Source organism: Pseudophryne corroboree, chromosome 6, assembly GCF_028390025.1.
Source record: "Pseudophryne corroboree isolate aPseCor3 chromosome 6, aPseCor3.hap2, whole genome shotgun sequence".
Lineage (NCBI taxonomy): Eukaryota > Metazoa > Chordata > Amphibia > Anura > Myobatrachidae > Pseudophryne > Pseudophryne corroboree.
In genome coordinates this window covers 673246505-673269131 of record NC_086449.1, presented here as the reverse complement: position 1 = coordinate 673269131, position 22627 = coordinate 673246505, and the positions used below count along the sequence as shown (strand labels likewise).

General features: G+C 49.7%; 1 protein-coding gene across 4 annotated transcripts in view; it reads left to right on the top strand.

Moving 5' to 3' along the window:
• The first annotated feature begins 8641 nt into the window (after positions 1-8641).
• DOCK2 (dedicator of cytokinesis 2) overlaps positions 8642-22627 on the top strand; it is a 1781615-nt gene continuing 1767629 nt past the window's right edge. For all 4 annotated transcript variants that reach the window (XM_063928256.1, XM_063928254.1, XM_063928255.1 and 1 more), the window contains exon 1: positions 8642-8921. In XM_063928256.1, coding sequence (XP_063784326.1) covers positions 8879-8921 — 43 coding nt within the window. In that variant the 5' untranslated portion in view covers positions 8642-8878. The remainder of the gene's footprint in view (positions 8922-22627) is intronic.

Genomic DNA, 22627 nt, shown 5'->3' with positions numbered 1-22627 from the left:
TCAGAAAGCGATGTTGAATCTCTACAGAATTTCTTATTTAAACTTAAAACCTGGGCGTCTAAATGGGGAATGAGGTTCAATATAGAAAAATGCAAAGTTATGCATTTTGGGACAAAAAACACACATGCATCCTACACTCTTAATGGGGAAAATATAGGGGTAATCGTGGTGGAAAAAGATTTGGGGGTGCTCATAGATTTAGGCTTAGTAACAGTATACAATGTAAAATGCAGCAAAAAAGGCAAATAAAGTACTTGCGTGCCTAAAACGGGGCATTGAGACAAGGGACGAGGATGTAATCCTGTCACTGTACAAATCATTGGTACGTCCACACCTTGAATATTGTGTTTAAATTTGGGCACCATATTATAAAAAAGATATTGGGGAACTAGAAAGAGTTCAAAGGCGAGCTACTAAATTGATTAAAGGGTTAGAGACACTGGAGTACGAGGAAAGGATTTCTAGGTTAAATATGTATACACTAGAAAAGAGGCGTCTAGGAGGTGACATTATTAATATCTTCAAATATATAAAGGGGCATTACAAGGAGTTAGCAGGGGATCTGTTTATTAAAAGAACTCTGTATAGGACATGTGGGCACTTGCTGAGGCTAGAAGAGAGAAAATTCCGTACACAACGTAGGAAAGGGTAGTGTGATGTTAGTGTATTAGAATGCTTACTATTTGTAGACACTCCCTTACTAATCTGTGTAAGCCTGAATCTTCAGTGATGGTCCCTGGGACCAGGCGGATGCTAGGAAGTCGGTGGTCCAGTGTGCAGTGTGTCTGGAGTTGGTGATGGAATAAACAGCACAGCAGTGAACTCACATGTCTCTGTGTCCTTATGACTGGATTTACAAACATATGAACAAAACAGGTAGGGTAAGGGCAATAAAGATTTGGAACTTCCTGCCGGAGAAGGTAATAATGGCAGACTCAGTAAATGCATTTAAAATCAGATTGGACACATTTTTAACTGGAAAAAGTATCTTGGGTTATAGCATTTAGCATAGTGACATTAATATATTAGAGTGGTAGGAATCATAGTTGTCAATTGGTACTAAACCATTATTTCAGCAGGTGCATTATAATATGAACAGCTTAACACAGAATATAGGTTGAACACGATGGATTTTTGCCTCTTTTCAACCTCACTAACTATGTAACTACTATATGAGTGGCTGTGTCAGATGCAGGAACTGCTCATGCAAGTTTCAATGGAGCACGCTGTCGCAAGATGCTGCAAGTAGGTACCTCTGTTTAGCTGAAATTGTCACTGGCATTAGCATAAAGGATGGGATGCAGCTACACTAAAAATGCATCCATTCTGGTGCTTGGATGCGGTGGGCAACATCATCTGTACAGTGCCATTTCTAGTGGCAGGCAAGCCGTTGATCGCATGGGGCGCCCGCCGTGGTACTTACTGGATCCTATCCTGCTCCTCCTCCTCCCACCCATAGTACTCCACTCGGAGGGGGCATAATTTTTTCGAAATGACATCCCAACGCAACCGCATCATTTCAGAAAGCTCCGACCCCCCCGAGTAGAGTACTATGGAATGGAGAAGGGGGAGCAGGACAGCAGCACTGGTGGCTGGCGCCAGCACGCATACACCCCTAGCAACAAGCATTTCCCTTGGCAACAAGCATTACACCCCGCTGGGAGCGAGCATGACACCCAGAACCAGAGCATGAAACCTCTGGCAACAAGCATTACACACCCCTGGGAATGAGCATGATCCCGAAGCCAGAGCATAAAACTCTAAGCAACGAGCATGGAACCTAGAGCATGAAACCCCTGACAAAGAACAGCTAATTTAAAAGTAATTAGAAGCCTTACTGTAGGGCAGTGTTTTTCAACCACTGTGCCGTGGCACACAAGTGTGCCCTGAGCAGTCTCCAGGTGTGCCGCCATAGAAGCACAGCCTGGCCAGTCAGTGTTTTGCCACTACTGAGGCCCCGGAATGATCAATACTGGTGGGTTTAGTGGTTGCAGAGCCAGTTCTAATTTTGGGCCGGGGCAGTGTTGGGCTCTTCTGGCTTTTTCAGATGTGGCTGAGGCGTTACCTATGGAGAAGCTGCGACATGACATCCTAGGACAGTCAACTGCACAATGCATCACCATTATATTTGAATGTGCCTAGACAATATTTAACGAGCATGGAACCTAGAGCATGAAACCCCTGACAAAGAACAGCTAATTTAAAAGTAATTAGAAGCCTTACTGTAGGGCAGTGTTTTTCAACCACTGTGCCGTGGCACACAAGTGTGCCCTGAGAAGTCTCCAGGTGTGCCGCCATAGAAGCACAGCCAGGCCAGTCAGTGTTTTGCCACTACTGAGGCCCCGGAATGATCAATACTGGTGGGTTTAGTGGTTGCAGAGCCAGTTCTAATTTTGGGCCGGGGCAGTGTTGGGCTCTTCTGGCTTTCTCAGATGTGGCTGAGGCGTTACCTATGGAGAAGCTGCGACATGACATCCTAGGACAGTCAACTGCACAATGCATCACCATTATATTTGAATGTGCCTAGACAATATTTAAATCTTGTTCAGTGTGCCGCGAGTTGTAAAAGGTTGAAAATCTCTGCTGTAGGGTATAATGTATCACGGGCATTGTGGTGTGTGGCATAATATGGTGTCTTGCCATGAGAGGGATCCAATTGGATTCCTCCCAGCATGCCCAGGGGCACGTGCATCACATGACGCATGCCCAGATGCACTACTAATATCTTAAACCCTTAAGTACCCACTTCACAATGGACAGCTCTCATCGGGAGACCTGTCTTTTGCTAAAATATTCATGCATATGGCATTAGCAAACACTGATATGCATGTGGTCACTGACAGGATGCATCGCGCTGTAAGAGGCACGGGGGTGGGGCCCTGGAGAACAAAATTCGGATCGATCACTTACCAGACCTACGTACCGCACGCCTCCCGTCCTCCACCTTCAGTCCGTCGAGGTAGCTCAGACGATACTGGCACACGTTCAAACACGGAGAAGAACTTCCTGGGTCACCTGAAACGAATATAGGGGGGGGGGGGGGGGGGGCACACGACGCTGGGGTGGCCTACACTGGGCTCAGTGGAGGGTCATCATTGGCACTTGTGGCCTCAGACTGGGCGCCCCCGTAGTGGTGCGGAGCACCAGGGGCGACCCTGAACGAAAACGCCCAAAGGGGAAGTGGGGGAGGGGCAACATACACCACAAACACACACGAAACACCTTTATGCTCACCAGCTATATACTCGGCTACCGCCAGACGACTGGCCCTTCTTCTTTGCTCCTGTAAGAGAACACACAACACAGCCCACGGGACGTGGCGCTGCTTACGCTTTATGACGGAGAGACACTTATACAAAGGTTATAGCACAACACCGTAATACTGTTTCAACCTTGTGGTACTCACCAACGCGTACTTCCGACAGCCTACCTTTCATGGGGGCCTGGCTGTGGGGAAAACTGAGAACTCATCACACATGCGGCGTAGCGCCAACTTGCGCGAACCTGCGGCGTAGCGCGACTCCAGCAACCTGCGGCCTATCGCCGACTTCAGCAACCTGCGGCCTAGTGCCGACTTCAGCAACCTGCGGCCTTGCGCCGACTTCAGCAACCTGCGGCCTTGCGCCGACTTCAGCAACCTGCGGCCTAGCGCCGACTTCAGCAACCTGCGGCCTAGCGCCGACTTCAGCAACCTGCGGCCTAGTGCCGACTTCAGCTTAGGCCTAGTGCCTGTTTTTGCCCCACGGGCCTAGTGCCCGCCTACTGGTGCCACAGGCCGGTGGCCTGACTATCCCCTCGGGCCTAGTGCCCGCTCAACCGTGCCACGGGCCAGGAGGGCCCATCCAGAAATGCCCACGGGCCGGGAGGGCCCGACTTTATGCCCACAGGCCGGAAGGGCCTGACTATGCCCACGGGCCTACTGCCCGATCCCTGGTGGTCTAGGGGAGGGGGGCACCTGCACTTACCCGTCCAAAGGGCCACGGCCGGACCAAGCCTGGTCCGGCCACGCCCACCGCGTTGTCTTCGCCGGAGGCGGGATGGCTCCCACCACCTCCGGGCTTCCTGGAGACTTCACCTGGGCAGCGGTGGCCGGTGCAAGCTCTTTTGCGTTGCACACCGCTGGCCCAGGGCTTCCGAGGACTTCACCCGGCGGGCGGCGGCGTGTAGCAGCTCTTTTGCACGTGCCGCCGCCCTCCAGGACTTCTGGCGCCGTCGTCTCGGTTCCGTCTTCGGGAGCTCTTCGCTGCTCCCTCCCAGCCGACGACTCCGAGCCCTCGCGCCCAGCGCTGGCTAATACAAGCCAGTGCCGGGGGGCGGGGCTATGACGCGGCGAGCCGGGATTGGCTCGCCGCCGCCACTCCCGATTGGCTGCCAGTTCACGAGCCGTGATTGGCTCGCGGCTGGCGCCAAATTCAAAATGCCGGGCGGCGATTGGCGGGGTCTGCGTCCCGGAGGATGCAGGCCCGCCGCCATCACCCGCGTGGAGCGGCGGTGGGTATGCACCGCCGCCCCCACGCCCGCTGCCGAACTCTGCACTCAGCGGGGCAGGTGGAGACCGGACCAGATCCGGTCCCCAGCACCGCCCGAAGCCCGCGCTACCCCCGGCCACATGGGACGGCGCCGGGCCGTCCCAGGTGAGGCGGGACGCGCACGCTAGTAGCAGGGCCAGTGACCGCACGAGTACACTGGCCCTTGCTACATTCCTCCAGGCTTTTTCCTTTGTGGTCCCCCCAAAGCTGGCCATCACCCTGGTTCCGGCGTCGGGGCCTCCGTCACCTGTCTTGGCAGTTGGCCCCTGTTCAGGTGCCCCATCCGGTGTATCTGCGCTTGCATCTGTGGAGGGAAAACTCACCTTCCCCCTTTGGCCTGGGGGTGTTATCCCCTCGGGGACCACCGTGGGTGGTAGACCCTCCATGGTGATGGTGGTGGCCTCCTGGAGCTGGTTCCGGCGCTCTAGGACACTGGATTCTTCATCTGGTGACATATCCTCCCACCCGTCGTCGTCATCCGGGTCGTCTGCAGGTTGGTCAGCAACACCGGGTTCCTCATCGGATGACACGGTCTCCCACTCGTCGTTGTTGGATTCTTCAAGGATATCCATAAGCTGGTCGGGGACACTGGATTCTTCATCAGATGACACAGTCTCCCACCCATCGCCGTCGGGGTCTTCCAGGTCAGTCCAGCTGGGGGATAGGTCGTCCCTAGGCCAGGGGCACTCGGGCCGTTCGTGGTCGGGATCGCCGCAGCCCGTACATCTCTCTACCTCCCCTTCGCTCGGGTCGTCGTCCCAGGTGTAGCCCTTGTGGTCGCCGCTGTAGTCGTCACAGGCAGACCAGTTGACCTCCCGCATCCGACGCTCCTCCTGGTGCCTGTCCGACGCTCCCTTCCCCTCGGCTTGCCCTTGGCGCCAATTCCTAATCGCCCGGGCTGAGGCGTGTGGGCAATCCGGCGATTCATGGTCCACTTCTCCACAGAGCGCGCACCAGGGCTCGTCCAAGCTCTGCTGGGTCCAGTGTGGCCCCTCCGATTGGACGGCTTGGTCGCTGCCCTCTCGGGGCCAATCCCTATGTTCCACGGGGATCGTTGATCTTGGGGGCTCGGTTGTGCAGTAACGCCCGCCGCTATGGAACCCTGCGACCAACGGCTGCGTCTCGACATCCACCCTAGCAGCAGGTGGCCGGGGGTCCTCCTCCGTCTGCTGGCCCGTCTGGTAGGGGTCGGTGGTGGCTTGATGACGCTTCTTCTGGCGGCGCTCCTCTCGGTTACGCTTTACGGCTTGCTGCACTGCCCGTAGTAGGTCAGCGGACGTGAGGACGGGCCAGTTACTTCTATCCTCACATGCCAGGGGGTGGATCCGTTCTGGTGGCGTTCTCCACATCGTGTCTGTCGTCCGCGGATCCTGCCGACTACGCCAAATGTAAGAGGCACGGGGGTGGGGCCCTGGAGAACAAAATTCGGATCGATCACTTACCAGACCTACGTACCGCACGCCTCCCGTCCTCCACCTTCAGTCCGTCGAGGTAGCTCAGACGATACTGGCACACGTTCAAACACGGAGAAGAACTTCCTGGGTCACCTGAAACGAATATAGGGGGGGGGGGGGGCACACGACGCTGGGGTGGCCTACACTGGGCTCAGTGGAGGGTCATCATTGGCACTTGTGGCCTCAGACTGGGCGCCCCCGTAGTGGTGCGGAGCACCAGGGGCGACCCTGAACGAAAACGCCCAAAGGGGAAGTGGGGGAGGGGCAACATACACCACAAACACACACGAAACACCTTTATGCTCACCAGCTATATACTCGGCTACCGCCAGACGACTGGCCCTTCTTCTTTGCTCCTGTAAGAGAACACACAACACAGCCCACGGGACGTGGCGCTGCTTACGCTTTATGATGGAGAGACACTTATACAAAGGTTATAGCACAACACCGTAATACTGTTTCAACCTTGTGGTACTCACCAACGCGTACTTCCGACAGCCTACCTTTCATGGGGGCCTGGCTGTGGGGAAAACTGAGAACTCATCACACATGCGGCGTAGCGCCAACTTGCGCGAACCTGCGGCGTAGCGCGACTCCAGCAACCTGCGGCCTATCGCCGACTTCAGCAACCTGCGGCCTAGTGCCGACTTCAGCAACCTGCGGCCTTGCGCCGACTTCAGCAACCTGCGGCCTTGCGCCGACTTCAGCAACCTGCGGCCTAGCGCCGACTTCAGCAACCTGCGGCCTAGCGCCGACTTCAGCAACCTGCGGCCTAGTGCCGACTTCAGCTTAGGCCTAGTGCCTGTTTTTGCCCCACGGGCCTAGTGCCCGCCTACTGGTGCCACAGGCCGGTGGCCTGACTATCCCCTCGGGCCTAGTGCCCGCTCAACCGTGCCACGGGCCAGGAGGGCCCATCCAGAAATGCCCACGGGCCGGGAGGGCCCGACTTTATGCCCACAGGCCGGAAGGGCCTGACTATGCCCACGGGCCTACTGCCCGATCCCTGGTGGTCTAGGGGAGGGGGGCACCTGCACTTACCCGTCCAAAGGGCCACGGCCGGACCAAGCCTGGTCCGGCCACGCCCACCGCGTTGTCTTCGCCGGAGGCGGGATGGCTCCCACCACCTCCGGGCTTCCTGGAGACTTCACCTGGGCAGCGGTGGCCGGTGCAAGCTCTTTTGCGTTGCACACCGCTGGCCCAGGGCTTCCGAGGACTTCACCCGGCGGGCGGCGGCGTGTAGCAGCTCTTTTGCACGTGCCGCCGCCCTCCAGGACTTCTGGCGCCGTCGTCTCGGTTCCGTCTTCGGGAGCTCTTCGCTGCTCCCTCCCAGCCGACGACTCCGAGCCCTCGCGCCCAGCGCTGGCTAATACAAGCCAGTGCCGGGGGGCGGGGCTATGACGCGGCGAGCCGGGATTGGCTCGCCGCCGCCACTCCCGATTGGCTGCCAGTTCACGAGCCGTGATTGGCTCGCGGCTGGCGCCAAATTCAAAATGCCGGGCGGCGATTGGCGGGGTCTGCGTCCCGGAGGATGCAGGCCCGCCGCCATCACCCGCGTGGAGCGGCGGTGGGTATGCACCGCCGCCCCCACGCCCGCTGCCGAACTCTGCACTCAGCGGGGCAGGTGGAGACCGGACCAGATCCGGTCCCCAGCACCGCCCGAAGCCCGCGCTACCCCCGGCCACATGGGACGGCGCCGGGCCGTCCCAGGTGAGGAGGGACGCGCACGCTAGTAGCAGGGCCAGTGACCGCACGAGTACACTGGCCCTTGCTACAGCGCAATCATGCCTCCCACCAAAAGGCACAGATGTGGCTGCAGCAAAAGTTGTGACCTTGTCTGCATTATAGTTGCCAATTAATGGCTGTCCCCTCAAGTCGGCACAGCGGTGGGAATATGGGAGGCGTGGCATACGGGTGAAAGAGGCTGTGGGTGGGTGGATGGCTGTGTAGCCGCATCATTGTAGCCAGGACCCCTGTGTACAGTGCCGATATTACCTAACTGCATCATTGGTTACCAACTCCGCCCACTTTACTCTGTAAATGGGTTGCAAGTGGCTCCGGAAGACTTGCCCACTTTCCCGGGGGACCGTGAACGCCAGACGATTTTCGGGAGCCTCCTGACCGTTCCCGGGACAGCAGGAAAGAAATCTGTGATTTCTCTGCACTTTTAAACTTATTACATATGGCATCCTCCAGCTAAAATGCTGGTTAAAGGCAATTTTATATATTAAATAGATCCCTCAGTGCATACATAACTATAAGGGGGATATTTACTAAGTAGTGATAAGAGCGGAGAAGTGAGCCAGTGGAGAAATTGCCCCATCAATTAATCAGCAGCTCTGTATCATTTTATAGTATGCAAATGACAGATGTTACTTCAGTGCTGATTGGTTGCCATGGGCAACTTCTCCACAGGCTCACTTCTCTGCTCTTATCAGTGCTTAGTAAATGTACCCCTAATTGCTTAACGTCTCTATAAATGTCAGCCCTAATAGAAAAACGAACAAAGTCATAAAAAGTGTATTAACACTTAGCAATCTCTGCCCCTGCCTCCATCTTCAAATTAGCTGCTTCTCAGTTCTCCACACTAAACATAATTGGCTATACTGGTTAATACACAGAAATAATGTCAGCACATAAACGGCAGTGGGTGCAAGGACAGTGTCAGGGCAGAGCATCAGATGAGGAAACTCAGTAAACGGATAATTACTCAGAGAAGAAAAAGGAAGTGCTGAGTAGGAGTGTGACTGGGAGGGATCGCATCAGTCTCTGCAGCAACCTTCAGCCAGAGACACTGAAGTGTGACGAGTAGACCTCTGGTGGGACACTTGAGAGCTCTGTCTTGTGTGCAGAACTAGTACTAGTGTCAGCTGCTCAAGGTTGCCCAGTCCGGTCAGCATGGCCCCCTGGCAGAAAAATGACACAGAGCGCTATGGAGTGGGTATGTGCAATATACCATATGCAGTAATAATAATATATTTACTTACACTTCTCATTGTATGTACAGGAAGGATGTGGCAGGTGGTGCATAGTCATGATGGGACTAGCGACCTGCGAAAGCACGACACTGTCTTACAGCTCTGTGTATCCCTTTATTAAATACATAAAAAATGGTATAAGTGTGTTTTCTGAAGTTAGCCGTGCAGAGCTTGTTTCTTAAATGTAAGAAGGAAAAAAAGATCAGCTTTCACTTGTTAAGCACAAATGAGGATCTATGGGTATTAGTGGTTCTTCTTTTTTGTTTGTTTTTATTAAAAGACTTGTTTTAGATTTAATCTCCTAGCTGGCTCCATGTATTTGTTGTACATGTGGTGCAGATACTGAACTAGTTTCAATTTAAATTTGAAGTTGTAAGTTGTAAGGATTGGTTTTGCAGTTATTTGTATATCTATAATGATATGGACAGGCCTATGCAAAGGAGCCATGTTTTAGTGCTATACAGCATGTTGCAGTTTTGCTGCTAGATGGTGGGGGAAACCGTAAACACACTGATGCATTTAAGCTTAAAATTTTGTAGATACGCTTTCTGTAGACTTTAACTAGTACGGAACTTTACTTCTCTTTGCTATGAACTCATAGGGGTTGATTCCGTTGTGGACGATGCCTGTGATGTGCCGTTGCAATGACGTAGAAACGCCAGTACCAGCATACCAAATTGCCCTTATTGCGCCATGATTTCACTTCAAACTTGTATATTAGTGTACACAGCCCCATATGGGTGCATACAAAAATACATGATAACCATAAGGGCGGCATATGCGTGCACTAGATTGCGGGCATTGCCACAATCACTCTCAACTAAATCAACCCCATAAAGACAGATTTATTTACAAACAAGCAGCTTCACTTTATGGGCATGATGCATAGAAACATAGAATTTGACGGCAGATAAGAACCACTTGGCCCATCTAGTCTGCCCCTTTTTTTTATCCTTTAGGTAATGCGATGCATCCTGCCACTTATCACAAGCATAGCTGTGTATAGTAACACCGTATGCTTGAAAAAAAATAACAAAGGACAGATCTCCCGATAAAAGCTGTCTATTGTAATACAAGAACATCCGGGTTTATGACCCAGAAGGCTTATCTGCATGTGTGCGTCGGATGATGCATGCGCCACAGGGAACACTGGAAGGGATCCCATTGAATTCCTCTCAGCGTACATTGCGGAGAGAAGCACATAGGCACTGCCTACTAGGTCCAAGCTCCAGAATGGGGGCCTTATTCAGAATGGGGGCCTTATTCAGATCTGACCGCAGCAGCAAATTTGTTAGCTAATGGGCAAAACCATGTGCACTGCAGGTGGGGCAGATATAACATGTGCAGAGAGTTTTAGATTTGGGTGGGTTATTTTGTTTCTGTGCAGGGTAAATACTGGCTACTTTATTTTTACACTGCAATTTAGATTTCAGTTTGAACACACCCCACCCAAATCTAACTCTCTCTGCACATGTTATATCTGCCCCACCAGCAGTGCACATGGGGGGGTCATTCTGACCCGATCGCACGCTGCAGTTGTTCACAGTGGTGCAATCGGGGTCAGGACTGCGCATGCGCTGGCGCCGCAGTGCGCAGACGCCCAAAGGCGGTCATTGCCTAGCGATCGCCTCTGCCTGATTGACAGGCAGAGGTTGTCGCTGGACGGGAGGGGGCAGCACAACAGCGTTTGGTTGCCGTTTTCAGGGTGCGGTCCGGCCAACGCAAACGTGGCCGGACCGTGCGGCGGGCGGGCCACAGCCGCTGCGACCCAGGGCAGCGGCAAGTAACTCTTCAAGTACAAAAGCATCATCACTGTGCGATGTTTTTGTACTTGTGCGGGGTGAGGGGGGCGGCCAGACACGCGGGGCGGACTAGCCTTGTGCTGGGCGCCCCCCCTCCCCACATGTCAGGGAAGATGATCGTAGCTGTGCTAAATTTAGCACAGCTACAATCAGGTCGGAATAACTCCCATGGTTTTGCTCATTAGCTAACAAATTTGCTGCTGCGATCAGATGTGAATTAGGCCCTGTATCTCATTCCAGAGCTTGGTGCATATGAGAAAAGTGGCCAAATCTCCAAAACAGCATTTTCGGAGGTTTGAGTGCAAAATTAGCTTTGATGTATCACGCCCTAGATGTGCTGTACAGCTAACAGCAAATACAGTAGCTGATTGCTGCCTGCACCTGCATGCACTGTGAGCAACAGAGATACATCCTGCAAACCTTCCCCAGAAGCCTGGTAATGAAATCTTCCCCACAGAGGGTTGGGTATGAATTTCAGCTGTCGGGATGCCAGCAGTCAAGAGACCGACAGCGGCTTCCCGACAGTCGGAATACAGACAATGGGTAATAAGCTGTCTAACCCTCTACCTATGCTAACCTTACCCTAACCCTGTTAGGTGCCTAGCCCTAAAGCAACTTAACACCCCCTTCCCAGGTGGTGCCTAAACCTAACAACCTTCCCAGTGTAGTACTTACCCACCCCACTGTCTGGATTATTGGAATCCCGATGGTTGGGATTCCGGCATCAGTGTCCTGGCCCCTTTCAGGATTCCAGCGTTGGCATTCTAGCGAGTGTTGACATTCCGGCGCCGGGATCTCGTCCGTCGGAGGGGCGTGCAATCCGAATATGTGTACTACAGAAGCACGTCGCTTGAGGCTTCTAAGGAACCTAGTGAGTAATTGAATCTTCTTAGTCAAGTGAGAAGTTTCCACTTGAATAAACTTTGCAACTGTGATATCACATTTAGTGATGCAGGTAAAAAGTGTTTTAAGGCAAATGGGCTCTTGAGCAGAATTAGGTAACCTGTAGCTCCCTAAATGTTGGGGAACTGCAAGGCCCAGAATGTTACATTTGTGTTTAGCTGCTATGGCATACTGGAACTATTAGTTCAACAACTTTTTAGAAGTCCTGTAGTGTTTCTGCAGATAAAACTTTTTTTCTACTCATCACTTAATTCCGTTTGCAGATGATATGCTTATCATGGCTGTCATGATGATAAGACCATGAGAGCAGTTAAACAGTGTTTTTGTAATGGAGAGGTTGTGCACATGGTTACAGTGTGTAAGGTTGCCTGGTGTTTTTAGTATTTGAACCCGAATAAACAGTATATAGTATTCAGTATTACTGAAAGCATGGACTGTCAAAATAAAAAGTGATCAATATGGAGTCGGTTGAACAAACTGAAAATCTGGTCAGGTGGTGGCATGCTTATTAAATCCAGCCACTTTCTGATCAGTGAACAACTATATATGTATGCAGGGTCTGGCTGGGTAGGGGAACAGAGTGCCATCTGTCCCCCAGGCCAGTGCAATTTAAGTGTTTCAGGTCCGCATGACTGTGGAGGCAGGCAGAGGATGCTCCTGCTTTCCCTGGCTGCTGCTCAGCTAGAGACAGATAGAGTAGCACAGGTGCAAGATTTTTGGTAAACTCGCACCTCACCGAGGGGCTAATTCAGGTTGGATCGCAAATTGCGATCCAACCGGAATTTTTACGATCGCTCCATTGGCGCATGTGCAGCGCCCATCCTGCGCATGCGCCCGCACTTTCTGCAGGGGGGGCCGCAGAAAATGCGATTGCCTCCTCCTGTCAATCAGGCAGAGGCGGTCCCAGGGGGGAGCGGGCAATGCTCCGTTTCCAGGGAAAAGACGGAGTGTTGCGGGGGTGATGCGGCGCGAACGGGGGGTGGAGTCAGCCAAACGGGGGGGTGTTGTGGGTGTGATCCCGGCAGCTGCGTGACATCACACGCAGCCGCTGGGATCAGGGAGAAGGCAGCGGTTCTCCTGCGGGCGCCGGCAGGAGGCTTCCAGTATTTCTGCTAACAAGCAGAAATTGTGATCACTCGCAACTTCTGCTTGGTGGGGGGGGGGGCCTCCGGTCAGCATGATGGGCGGCCTTGCCCAGCGATGGACGGCCCCCAGTATGCTAAGAAAAGGATAGCAAATTCTGCTTATTTGCAGAATTTGCTATCCTTACTGAATTAGCCCCTGAATCTATGGGGGTCATTCCGAGTTGTTCGCGCGCAAGTGAATTTTAGCAGATTTGCTCATGCTAAGCCGCCGCCTACTGGGAGTGAATCTTAGCATCTTAAAATTGCGAACGATGTATTCGCAATATTGCGATTACACACCTCGTAGCAGTTTCTGAGTAGCTTCAGACTTACTCGGCATCTGCGATCAGTTCAGTGCTTGTCGTTCCTGGTTTGACGTCACAAACACACCCAGCGTTCGCCCAGACACTCCCCCGTTTCTCCAGCCACTCCTGCGTTTTTTCCGGAAACGGTAGCGTTTTTTCCCCACACGCCCATAAAACGGCCTGTTTCCGCCCAGTAACACCCATTTCCTGTCAATCACATTACGATCGCCAGAACGATGAAAAAGCCGTGAGTAAAATTCATAACTGCATAGCAAATTTACTTGGCGCAGTCGCAGTGCGGACATTGCGCATGCGCATTAAGCGGAAAATCGCTGCGATGCGAAGATTTTTACCGAGCGAACAACTCGGAATGACCCCCTATATACAGTATATAGCTACTGCCCGTTATATCATTAACTATTTAAACCACACCCACTTTACACAAACCACACCCCCAACAAAGTTTTTATACGGCGAGCGTGATGTTGTGACGTCACGCCGCACCATGGGGGAGGAGAGGAGCCTGAAGAGCAGCATGGACAGAAGAAGAAAGAAAAAGAGTAAGTTTCATTGCTGGCTGAAGCAGAAGGGGTCCTGGGGCTTGAATAATAGTTAGTGTGTGTGAGGGGGCGGTGTCTCCAGGCTCCAGAGAGTTGTGCCTATTAAGGATTTTAAAACTCCAGCAGAGTGCTTTTTAATTGCTAAATCTTTTTGATATAATCCATAAAGGATATTGATATTTCCACTAACATGACGAGGTATTTGATAATATTTGTGAAATACAGTATGCATTCAATGTCCCGGCTGTCAGGATACCAGTGCTCAGCATACATTACTGACACCTTTTCTCCCTTATGGGGTGACCCCTGGAGGGAGAATAAATACCGCCACCTTGCTCGCAAAGGGCTCTTTTGCGCTCGCCACGCTGCCGGCATTCCAGCGCCCGGCATCCCGCGGTCGGGAATCTGACCGCCGGGATGACGGGCACCGGTATATCGATACTAACCCGTGAAATACCATTGTTCCACATATGTTTCTTCTTATATGGGCTGAGAAAATCTGTAGAGGGACTTTCAAAGGGTGATGAACTGTGGATTTCAGTATATTTATGTGCAGGACAGTATACCTCCTATTACTGGTGAAATAGTTTTTGAAAAATATTGTTTATCTTAAGAAGGAATACTTGAAGTGCGGGACTTGTTAGGGGTGAGCCCTGTCAGTACTGGGCCTCACAATTTCTGATGGCAGACCTGTGTGTGTTATATATGTATGTGTGTATACTATATATTTGTGTGTGTGTGTGTTATATATGTATGTGTGTATACTATATATTCGTGCGTGTGTGTGTATATATATATATATATAGATACATACACACACACACACACACACATACACACACACACACACACACACACACACACACACACACACACACACACACACACACACACAGTGCTGCAGTACTGTGTAAAAGTTTCAAGTACCAGGTGTGGTAAAATTGCTGCAAAGTAAGAAGTGTTGATAGTTTATTTTTATGAATTCACACAATGCAAAGAGAATGAACAGAAGGAAATTGTAAATCAAATCAATATTTGGTGTGACCGCCCTTTGCCTTCAAAACATCATCAATTCTTCTCGGTACACTTGCACACAGTTTATGAAGGAAATTGTCAGGGAGGTTGTTCCAAACATCTTGGAGAACTAACCACAGATCATCTGTGGATGTAGGATTGCTCAAATCCTTCTGTCTCTTCATGTTATCACAGACAGACTCGAAGATGTTGAGATAAAGGGCTCTGTAGGGGTCATATCACTTTCCAGACTCCTTGTTCTTCTTTACACTGAAGATAGTTTTTAATGACATTCTTTGTATGTTTGTTGTCGTTGTCCTGCTGCAGAATAAACTTTAAGTCAATCAGACGCATCCCTTGTGGTATACCTGATGAATAAGTACCTGCCTGTAGTTCATCCCGTCTAGCTGCTGTCCGTGCTGCACCCGTCAGTAACTCTGACTATTAGCCGGTGGTCATAATAATATTACTCAACAGTGTATAGGTCTACACCAGATGGTCAACAGGGTCAAACAATTGACAAGGTCAAAAGGTCAACAGTTACCGTAAATGGTCAACATGGACTTAGGGCGATATGCAAATGGTCGACACAAAAAGGTTTTCATGATTTTGAGGGTTATAGTTAGGGATATAGTTGGGGGTTAGGCAATTGCGGGAGGGTTAAGGTTAGGCTGCAGGAATGGATGGTTAGGGTTCGGCACTTGGCAGAGGAATAAGGTTAGGCTGCAGAAGGGTTCTGTTGGGGTTAGGCACTAGGTGAAGGGTAAGGGTCAGGCACTAGAGGGAGGGTTTGATTTAGGGTTAGGATTAAAATAACACAAAAAAACAAGTGTCAACCTTTTGGGTGTTGACCTTTTGCATGTTGAGCTAAATTAATCTCGACCAGTCAACTGTCAACCTTTTAACCCTATCGAACTTTTGACTCTGTCGACCTATTGACTGTTGACCATATGTTGTCGACCTATTGACAGTCTATCTAGACACTGTCAATCTTTTAATCCATACCCTAAAATGAACCCTATTGTATATGCATATATATGTGGTAGGGACTATAGGGGTCGATTCAATCCAGAGAAGGAAGGAGTTCAATTCAGTGCTATGTTATCCCCTCTGAGCGTGCGAGCAGAAATCAGACAAAACTAGGTCCACGATGCTATTTTGTGCCATCGCGGTAAGGCACTTTAGTTGGAGAATGCTCATTCTCACGTCTAAACACCTTGTTTAGTCCGCGAGTACAGGCATTCTCCGACTTAGCATCGCACTGAACTGAATATCTCCAGGATTTCCTTCATGGCACTATTCAACCCGCTCTGAATTCATTCGACCCCATAGATTGTAAACTCCACTGGGGCAGGCACTGAATGGGCAAGTTTTTTCTGTAATGCATTGGGGAATATGCATGCACTATATAAATAACTGGTAAATAAATATTACATACAATGTTCATTTCATATAAACAATTATTTTGTGGACCTTTATAACAGTATAGAGATGCAGATATTACAGCCCATTCGTTAATGTTTCATCACAAAACCATCTAAGAACTGGTCCATGTAATATTGTACAAGGGAGGCATTAGTAAATATGAAAAACATAAAGGCAATATGTTTTCATTTTAAAGACATAAACTGAGTGACATGAAACTGTACGGAAGATTACGTTTCAGATTACTGATGCCTTGTTTTAGCTGTAACAATTTATTTCATAAGGGTGTGATTCTATGCTCATATAGACTTGCCAAGTTTGGTATCTCAAGCAGATTAGACATTCGGGGACTGAGCACCCTCCCTACACAAGGCATTAATCACATGAGAACAGTTATAAACTTATAAATTCTCAAACTCTTATTCTGTTCAGTTATTTCATTAAAAAACAAAAACAAAGGGGGTTATTCAGACCTGATTGCTGCTGTGTGTTTTCGCACAGCATGCGATCAGATGTGAACTGCGCATGTGTCTGAGCCGCAATGCACAGGCGTGACGGACCGCAGAACCGGGCATCGGTGCCTAGCGACGGGATGGTGCGCATAGGTGTGCGCAGGGGGGGTTCCTGGTGCGCACAGGCACCCCCTAATGTCTGTCACCCCCTCACACACGCCTGCTGCTGCAGTGATCGTCGATCACCGAGTGTGCTCATTCCTGTCCTCCGCCCGTTGCGCCCGCCACCCCCTCTGCTCAGCCTGGCTGCCCGGACACCCGGGACGGTTAATGATTCATTTGTATGGGTGCAGCATCACTGATGTAATCCTACTCCCAGTTCCTCTAACCTGTGTGATGTGTTGTGATGATCTTATGCCACGCACATACCCGCTCATGCACCCACCCATGCTCTCTCTCTCTCCTCATCATGTGCCACGCCAATGCCACAGAATACAGCATTCCTCTTGGAGGAGAAGTTCAAATTCAATATCAATATATATTTCGAGAGATTAGGGTATAATCTATTGTAATACAATATACAAATGTAACATATAGTAAACAGATATATATATATATATATATATATCCATATATAGTTATGGCACTCCCAATCACAGTGTCATCCACCTGGGTGCCCTCCTCCAGAAACTATAGACCAATGTGGGGTACCTTCAACTATTGTCCATAGAAAAGGAAACCAGGCGGCACTCCAAGGGTTTTGTTCAAGCAAAAGATTTGTATTAAAGTGACAGTGCAAAAAAATTAATCCAGCATAGTGCAAGCCACCGACGTTTCAACGCCCATCAGGCGTTTTTTTCAAGGTGCTATGCTATAAAGTGCAACGTGACCAGCAGCAAAAACAAACATACCTGCAACAACTTTCCAGTGAAGTATAAATACCTGAGTATACATGTGGTCCTCCCTGTTCATTCACGCCGGCCTCGGGACGCCGGTGGCTTGCACTATGCTGGATTAATTTTTTTGCACTGTCACTTTAATACAAATCTTTTGCTTGAACAAAACCCTTGGAGTGCCGCCTGGTTTCCTTTTCTATGGACAATAGTTGAAGGTACCCCACATTGGTCTATATATATATATATATATATATATATATATAATCTGTGCATCAATTCTCTATATTATTTAATTTGCAGTGAGTGCCAATATGCGGAGGTAGACACACCTGATAGGTGGTGTTAGCCATGCCCAATAGGCGGTGCTAAACACGCCCTTCTAATCGTGCACCCCCTAATAAAATGTCCTGTGCACGCCTATGATGGTGCGAAAACAGTGATCGTACCGGCGATCGCAAGGTGATTGACAGGAAGTGCCCATTTGTGGGTAGCAACTGACCGTTTTACATGAGTGTCCGGAGAAAGGCAGGAGGGACCAGGCATTTTGAGGGAGGGTGTCTGACGTCAGCTCCGGCCCCGATCAGCATGCAACAAACGCAGCGGCTGAGTAAGTCCTGGACTGATGTTTGTGCAGGTCTCCTAGAAAAGTGAACGCACACCTACTCACACCATATACCCCCCCCCCCCTCCCCTGTAGGCGGCGACTATCTGATCGCAGGGATGCAAAAAACGCACCCTAGCGATCAGGTCTGAATTACCCCCAAAATGCTAAAGTCAAAAAAGCTAATTTTAATCTACCACTCACAGACTGGCTAAAATCAACAAAACCATCAGGTTGTCGATAACTGCACAACTTGTGGTTAAAGTGTATCGCAAGATGCTACCAGGGGCCAGCACTTATTCTTCAGCTTGGACACCTTTTTCGTTTTCATTTAAATAAAAAGAACAGCAAGGAGTAATCCAGCAACTACCTTTACTTGTTATTTTTCTTACACTGGATGATACAGATTATAACAGGAAATATTTAAGAAGTACACACACATCTTCATACCTCCCAACTGTCCCGATTTTTGCGGGAGAGTTCCATTTTTTTGGGACTGTCCCACAGTGGGGGTGGGGGTGGGGGCAGTTGGGAGGCTCTGTTACTCGCTGCTCTGCTTAGCAGAGCAGCGGTGAATAGACACTGTGAGCATGCCTATTCATTGAGACAGGAGGGACAGGGGGCATGCCAGCAGTTCACAGAGCACTGGCCATGCCCCCATAGTGACGTGAAATGGGGACGTGGCTCACGGCCGCAGCATTACTATGACGCCACAACGCATTTTCTAAGGCCACTCCTCTTTATCCCGGCAGGCGCGATGTAGCCGCTTTAGGGATGGCCATCGGTGTGTTTGCCATCGATGGTTGCTATCGATGGTGAAACTGAGAGTGGCCATCGATGGTCGCTAACTATACTAGAGGAGACCATTGATGTTTTCTCTCATCGATGGCCATCCCTGTTATTTCTGTGAAAGGCCCACGGGCCAATCACAACCTTGGGGCGGGGCTTCGTGGGTGTCAGGGGTGGCATCTTGAAAAATAAAAAAAATAAAAAATTTGTTTAGACCTAACCATTGATGGAGGGAAGCCATCTGGTTCTCCCCCATTGATGGTAAAAGTATGCAACATCGGTCATAGACCATCGATGATTTTGAATCATCTATTGTCTATGGCCATCCCTATGCCGCGCAGGGAGTCCCTATTTCTACCTCCCAAAAGTTGGGAGATATGCATCTTGCTCAGATTTCCCAAATACTGTGAATAAAATACATTTTAAAGTGCTACAGTAACTGAGGACTGTGCACAACAATATCGTTCCCCTGTAGAATATACTGTACCAGTGTTTGTCTATATAGTTTTTTACAGAAAGTTTCTCAGCAATGTCCCAACCCCCCATCTTTGGCTCTAAGCTTTATTAGATCACATGCCAAGTGGTAGCATTCAGTTAAGGAAGTTCAGAATAAGAGACATCTTCTCCTTTTTATCTTCAGCTTGGTTTAATATTCTGCATTTCACAGCATGCAATGCTAATTCCTCTTTGGTGGGGCTCACTTGAAAAGAAACACATTTTAAACTCCAAGTTTTTATACAATTGGGCAGATGGAACTACAGCCCCAGGCCTCCACCAAAATACAAGCCCATCATCATAACAGCATGATGATGACCAGATGCCCAGTTGGCCTCACAGTCGCAGTCCTCAGGGGCAAACATATGATTTCTAGAGGGGGGTTTCCAAATGTTTGATTTAATAACAAATATGGCCAGTCCATGAAGAGGGCATCATTAGCACATAACAAACTATAGTCTCATATCTGCCAACATCTGTATCTGTAAAGTCGGTGCCCACATCGCCAAAAACGGGGCATGGCCTGTGGGAAAGGGGCGTGACTTTGCGGCAATGCCGCAACCGTGGGCCACGCCTCCCATTTTAGTCACATTGGGGTCATGGCAGTGCACTGTGAGCTGCTGGTCTCTCTGGCTCCCAGGAATAGACGTACGCATTCACAGCTGCTCTGCTTTGCACTAAGCAGAGCAGCAAGTGACGAGGGGGCTAGCCGGCCTGAACAAAATGTGTTTTTTTTCTGGATGATGGGCATCAGATTCCTCTGTAGAGTATGAGAGCTAGTCTGGGATCTGCAGAAGCTTCCCTCAGCCTCTTTCTACATTATTTAGATGGTGCATGCATGCATGCAGCATCCATACACGACGGCTTTGCTATGCAGGGCAACAGGTGAGAGCGATTGATCTCTCAACTTTTCCCCACCACCACAGCTCACTGAAGCCTATGGTACAGTATGGAACAAGTGGGACTGTCCCAAAAAATCATGAGAGTTAGGAGGTATTTATAGGTACACATTGGTCTCCTTATATACTGGAAAACTTATACTGTATAATACAGTATTAATAATTAACACTATAGTTGGTGGCAGTAGGTGTGGCTCCCCTATTTTAAATTTGGACTGCTCTGCAGCACCACTTCTGCAGTGTTTTCCAAACTCAGTCCTTAGGGATCTCTAGCAGTGCATGTAATTCAGTTATCCTAGTTGCTATTTCATGTGAGATAATGAATAGATCTGTTATACACTGTTAGGTTTCCCTAAAGACCGTGTTTGGAAAACACTGGTCTATAGCATAGGCTGGAGGAAAGATAGTCTAAAAACCAAACCTTCTCTATGGAATCCGGTCTCTAGGTCGACAAGACTTAGGTCGACAATGCCTAGGTCGACAACTATTGGTCGACAGTAAGTAGGTCGACATGGTTCTAGGTCGACAGGGACTCTAGGTCGACATGACAAAAGGTCAACATGATTTTCTCACTTGAAATTTTTTTTTACAACTTTTTCATACTTTACCACCCATGTGGACTACAATTGGGAACGGTAACCTGTACCGAGCGCAGCGGTAGCTGAGCGAGGCACCTTGCCCGAAGCTTGGCTCGCTTCGCTCGCCATGCAAGGGGACACGGTGTACTGATTGGGGTTCCCAGTCACTCTACGAAGAAAGCAACACCAAAATTAACATTTCAAAAAAACATTTCAAAAAATAATGTCAACCTTTTTCCATGTCGACCTAGTACATCTCGACCTATAGTTCCTGTCGACCTAGAAACCATGTCGACACAGTCGACCTAAGTTTAGTCTAACATACCACAACTTCTCTATCATACATTTATCTTATAGAAATAAGTGGTCAGGAACAGTTTGAACATCCCATAATAAATATACATACATAATAACGAGATTTATGGTGAGAACTTACCGTTGTTAAATCCCTTTCTCCGAGGTACACTGAGCTCCACAAGGAATAACATCGGGGGGGGGGAGTAGAGTAGGATCTTGATCCGAGGCGCCAACAGGCTCAAAGCTTTGACTGTTCCCAAGATGCATAGTGCCGCCTCCTCTATAACCCTGCCTCCATGCACAGGAGCTCAGTTTTCGTTAACCAGTCCAATGCAGTAGCAAGTAACAGAGACAACAATCGGCAGAAGCCACCCACACCACACACTCGGGACAGGAGAGGGTGTCAGCGGCTAATGCCATACCAACCCAAAGAAGCAAAGTGCGTCAGGGTGGGCGCCTTGTGGAGCCCAGTGTACCTCGCAGAAAGAGATTTAACAACGGTAAGTTCTTACCATAAATCTCGTTTTCTGCTGCGGGGTACACTGGGCTCCACAAGGAATAACATCGGGGATGTCCTAAAGCAGTTCCTTATGGGAGGGGACGCACTGTAGCGGGCACAAGAACCCAGCGTCCAAAGGAAGCATCATGGGAGGCGGAAGTATCGAAGGCATAGAACCTTAAGAACGTAGCCACCTTGCACAATTGAGGACCACGTAGCCGCCTTGCACAATTGTTCAATGGTCGCACCACGTCGGGCCGCCCAAGAAGGTCCAACAGACTGAGTAAAATGGGCTTTGATGGTAGCAGGAGCTGGAAGACCAGCCTGTACATAAGCATGTGCAGTCACCATTCTAATCCATCTGGCCAAGGTCTGCTTGTTAGCAGGCCAGCCACTTTTGTGAAATCCAAACCGCACAAAGAGAGAATCAGACTTTCTAATGGAGGCAGTTCTCTTCACGTAGATACAGAGAGCCCGTACCACATCCAAAGACCGCTCTTTGGAGGACAACTCAGGAGAACTAAAGGCCAGAACCACAATCTCCTGGTTAAGGTGGAAGGAAGACACCACCTTAGGCAAATAACCAGGGCGCGTTCTAAGAACTGCCCGGTTATGGTGAAAAATCAGATAGGGGGACCTACAGGATAAGGCACCTATGTCCGAGACCCTTCTAGCAGAGGCATTAGCCAGCAAAAACAAAACCTTAAGGGAAAGCCACTTAAGGTCTGCAGATGCAAGATGTTCAAACGGATACTCTTGCAAGGCCTCCAGAACCACTGACAAATCTCAAGGGGCCACTGGTGGTATATAAAGAGGTTGAATCCATAACACCCCCTGAGTGAAAGTATGAACATCAGGCAGAGTAGCAATCTGTCTCTGAAACCATACCGACAAGGCAGAAATGTGAACCTTGAGGGATGCCAGACGAAGGCCTAAGTACAGGCCCTGTTGTAGGAAGGCCAAAAGTTTGGCCGTACTAAACTTGTAAGCGTCGTGATTGTTAGATGCGCACCAAGCAAAGTAAGAATTC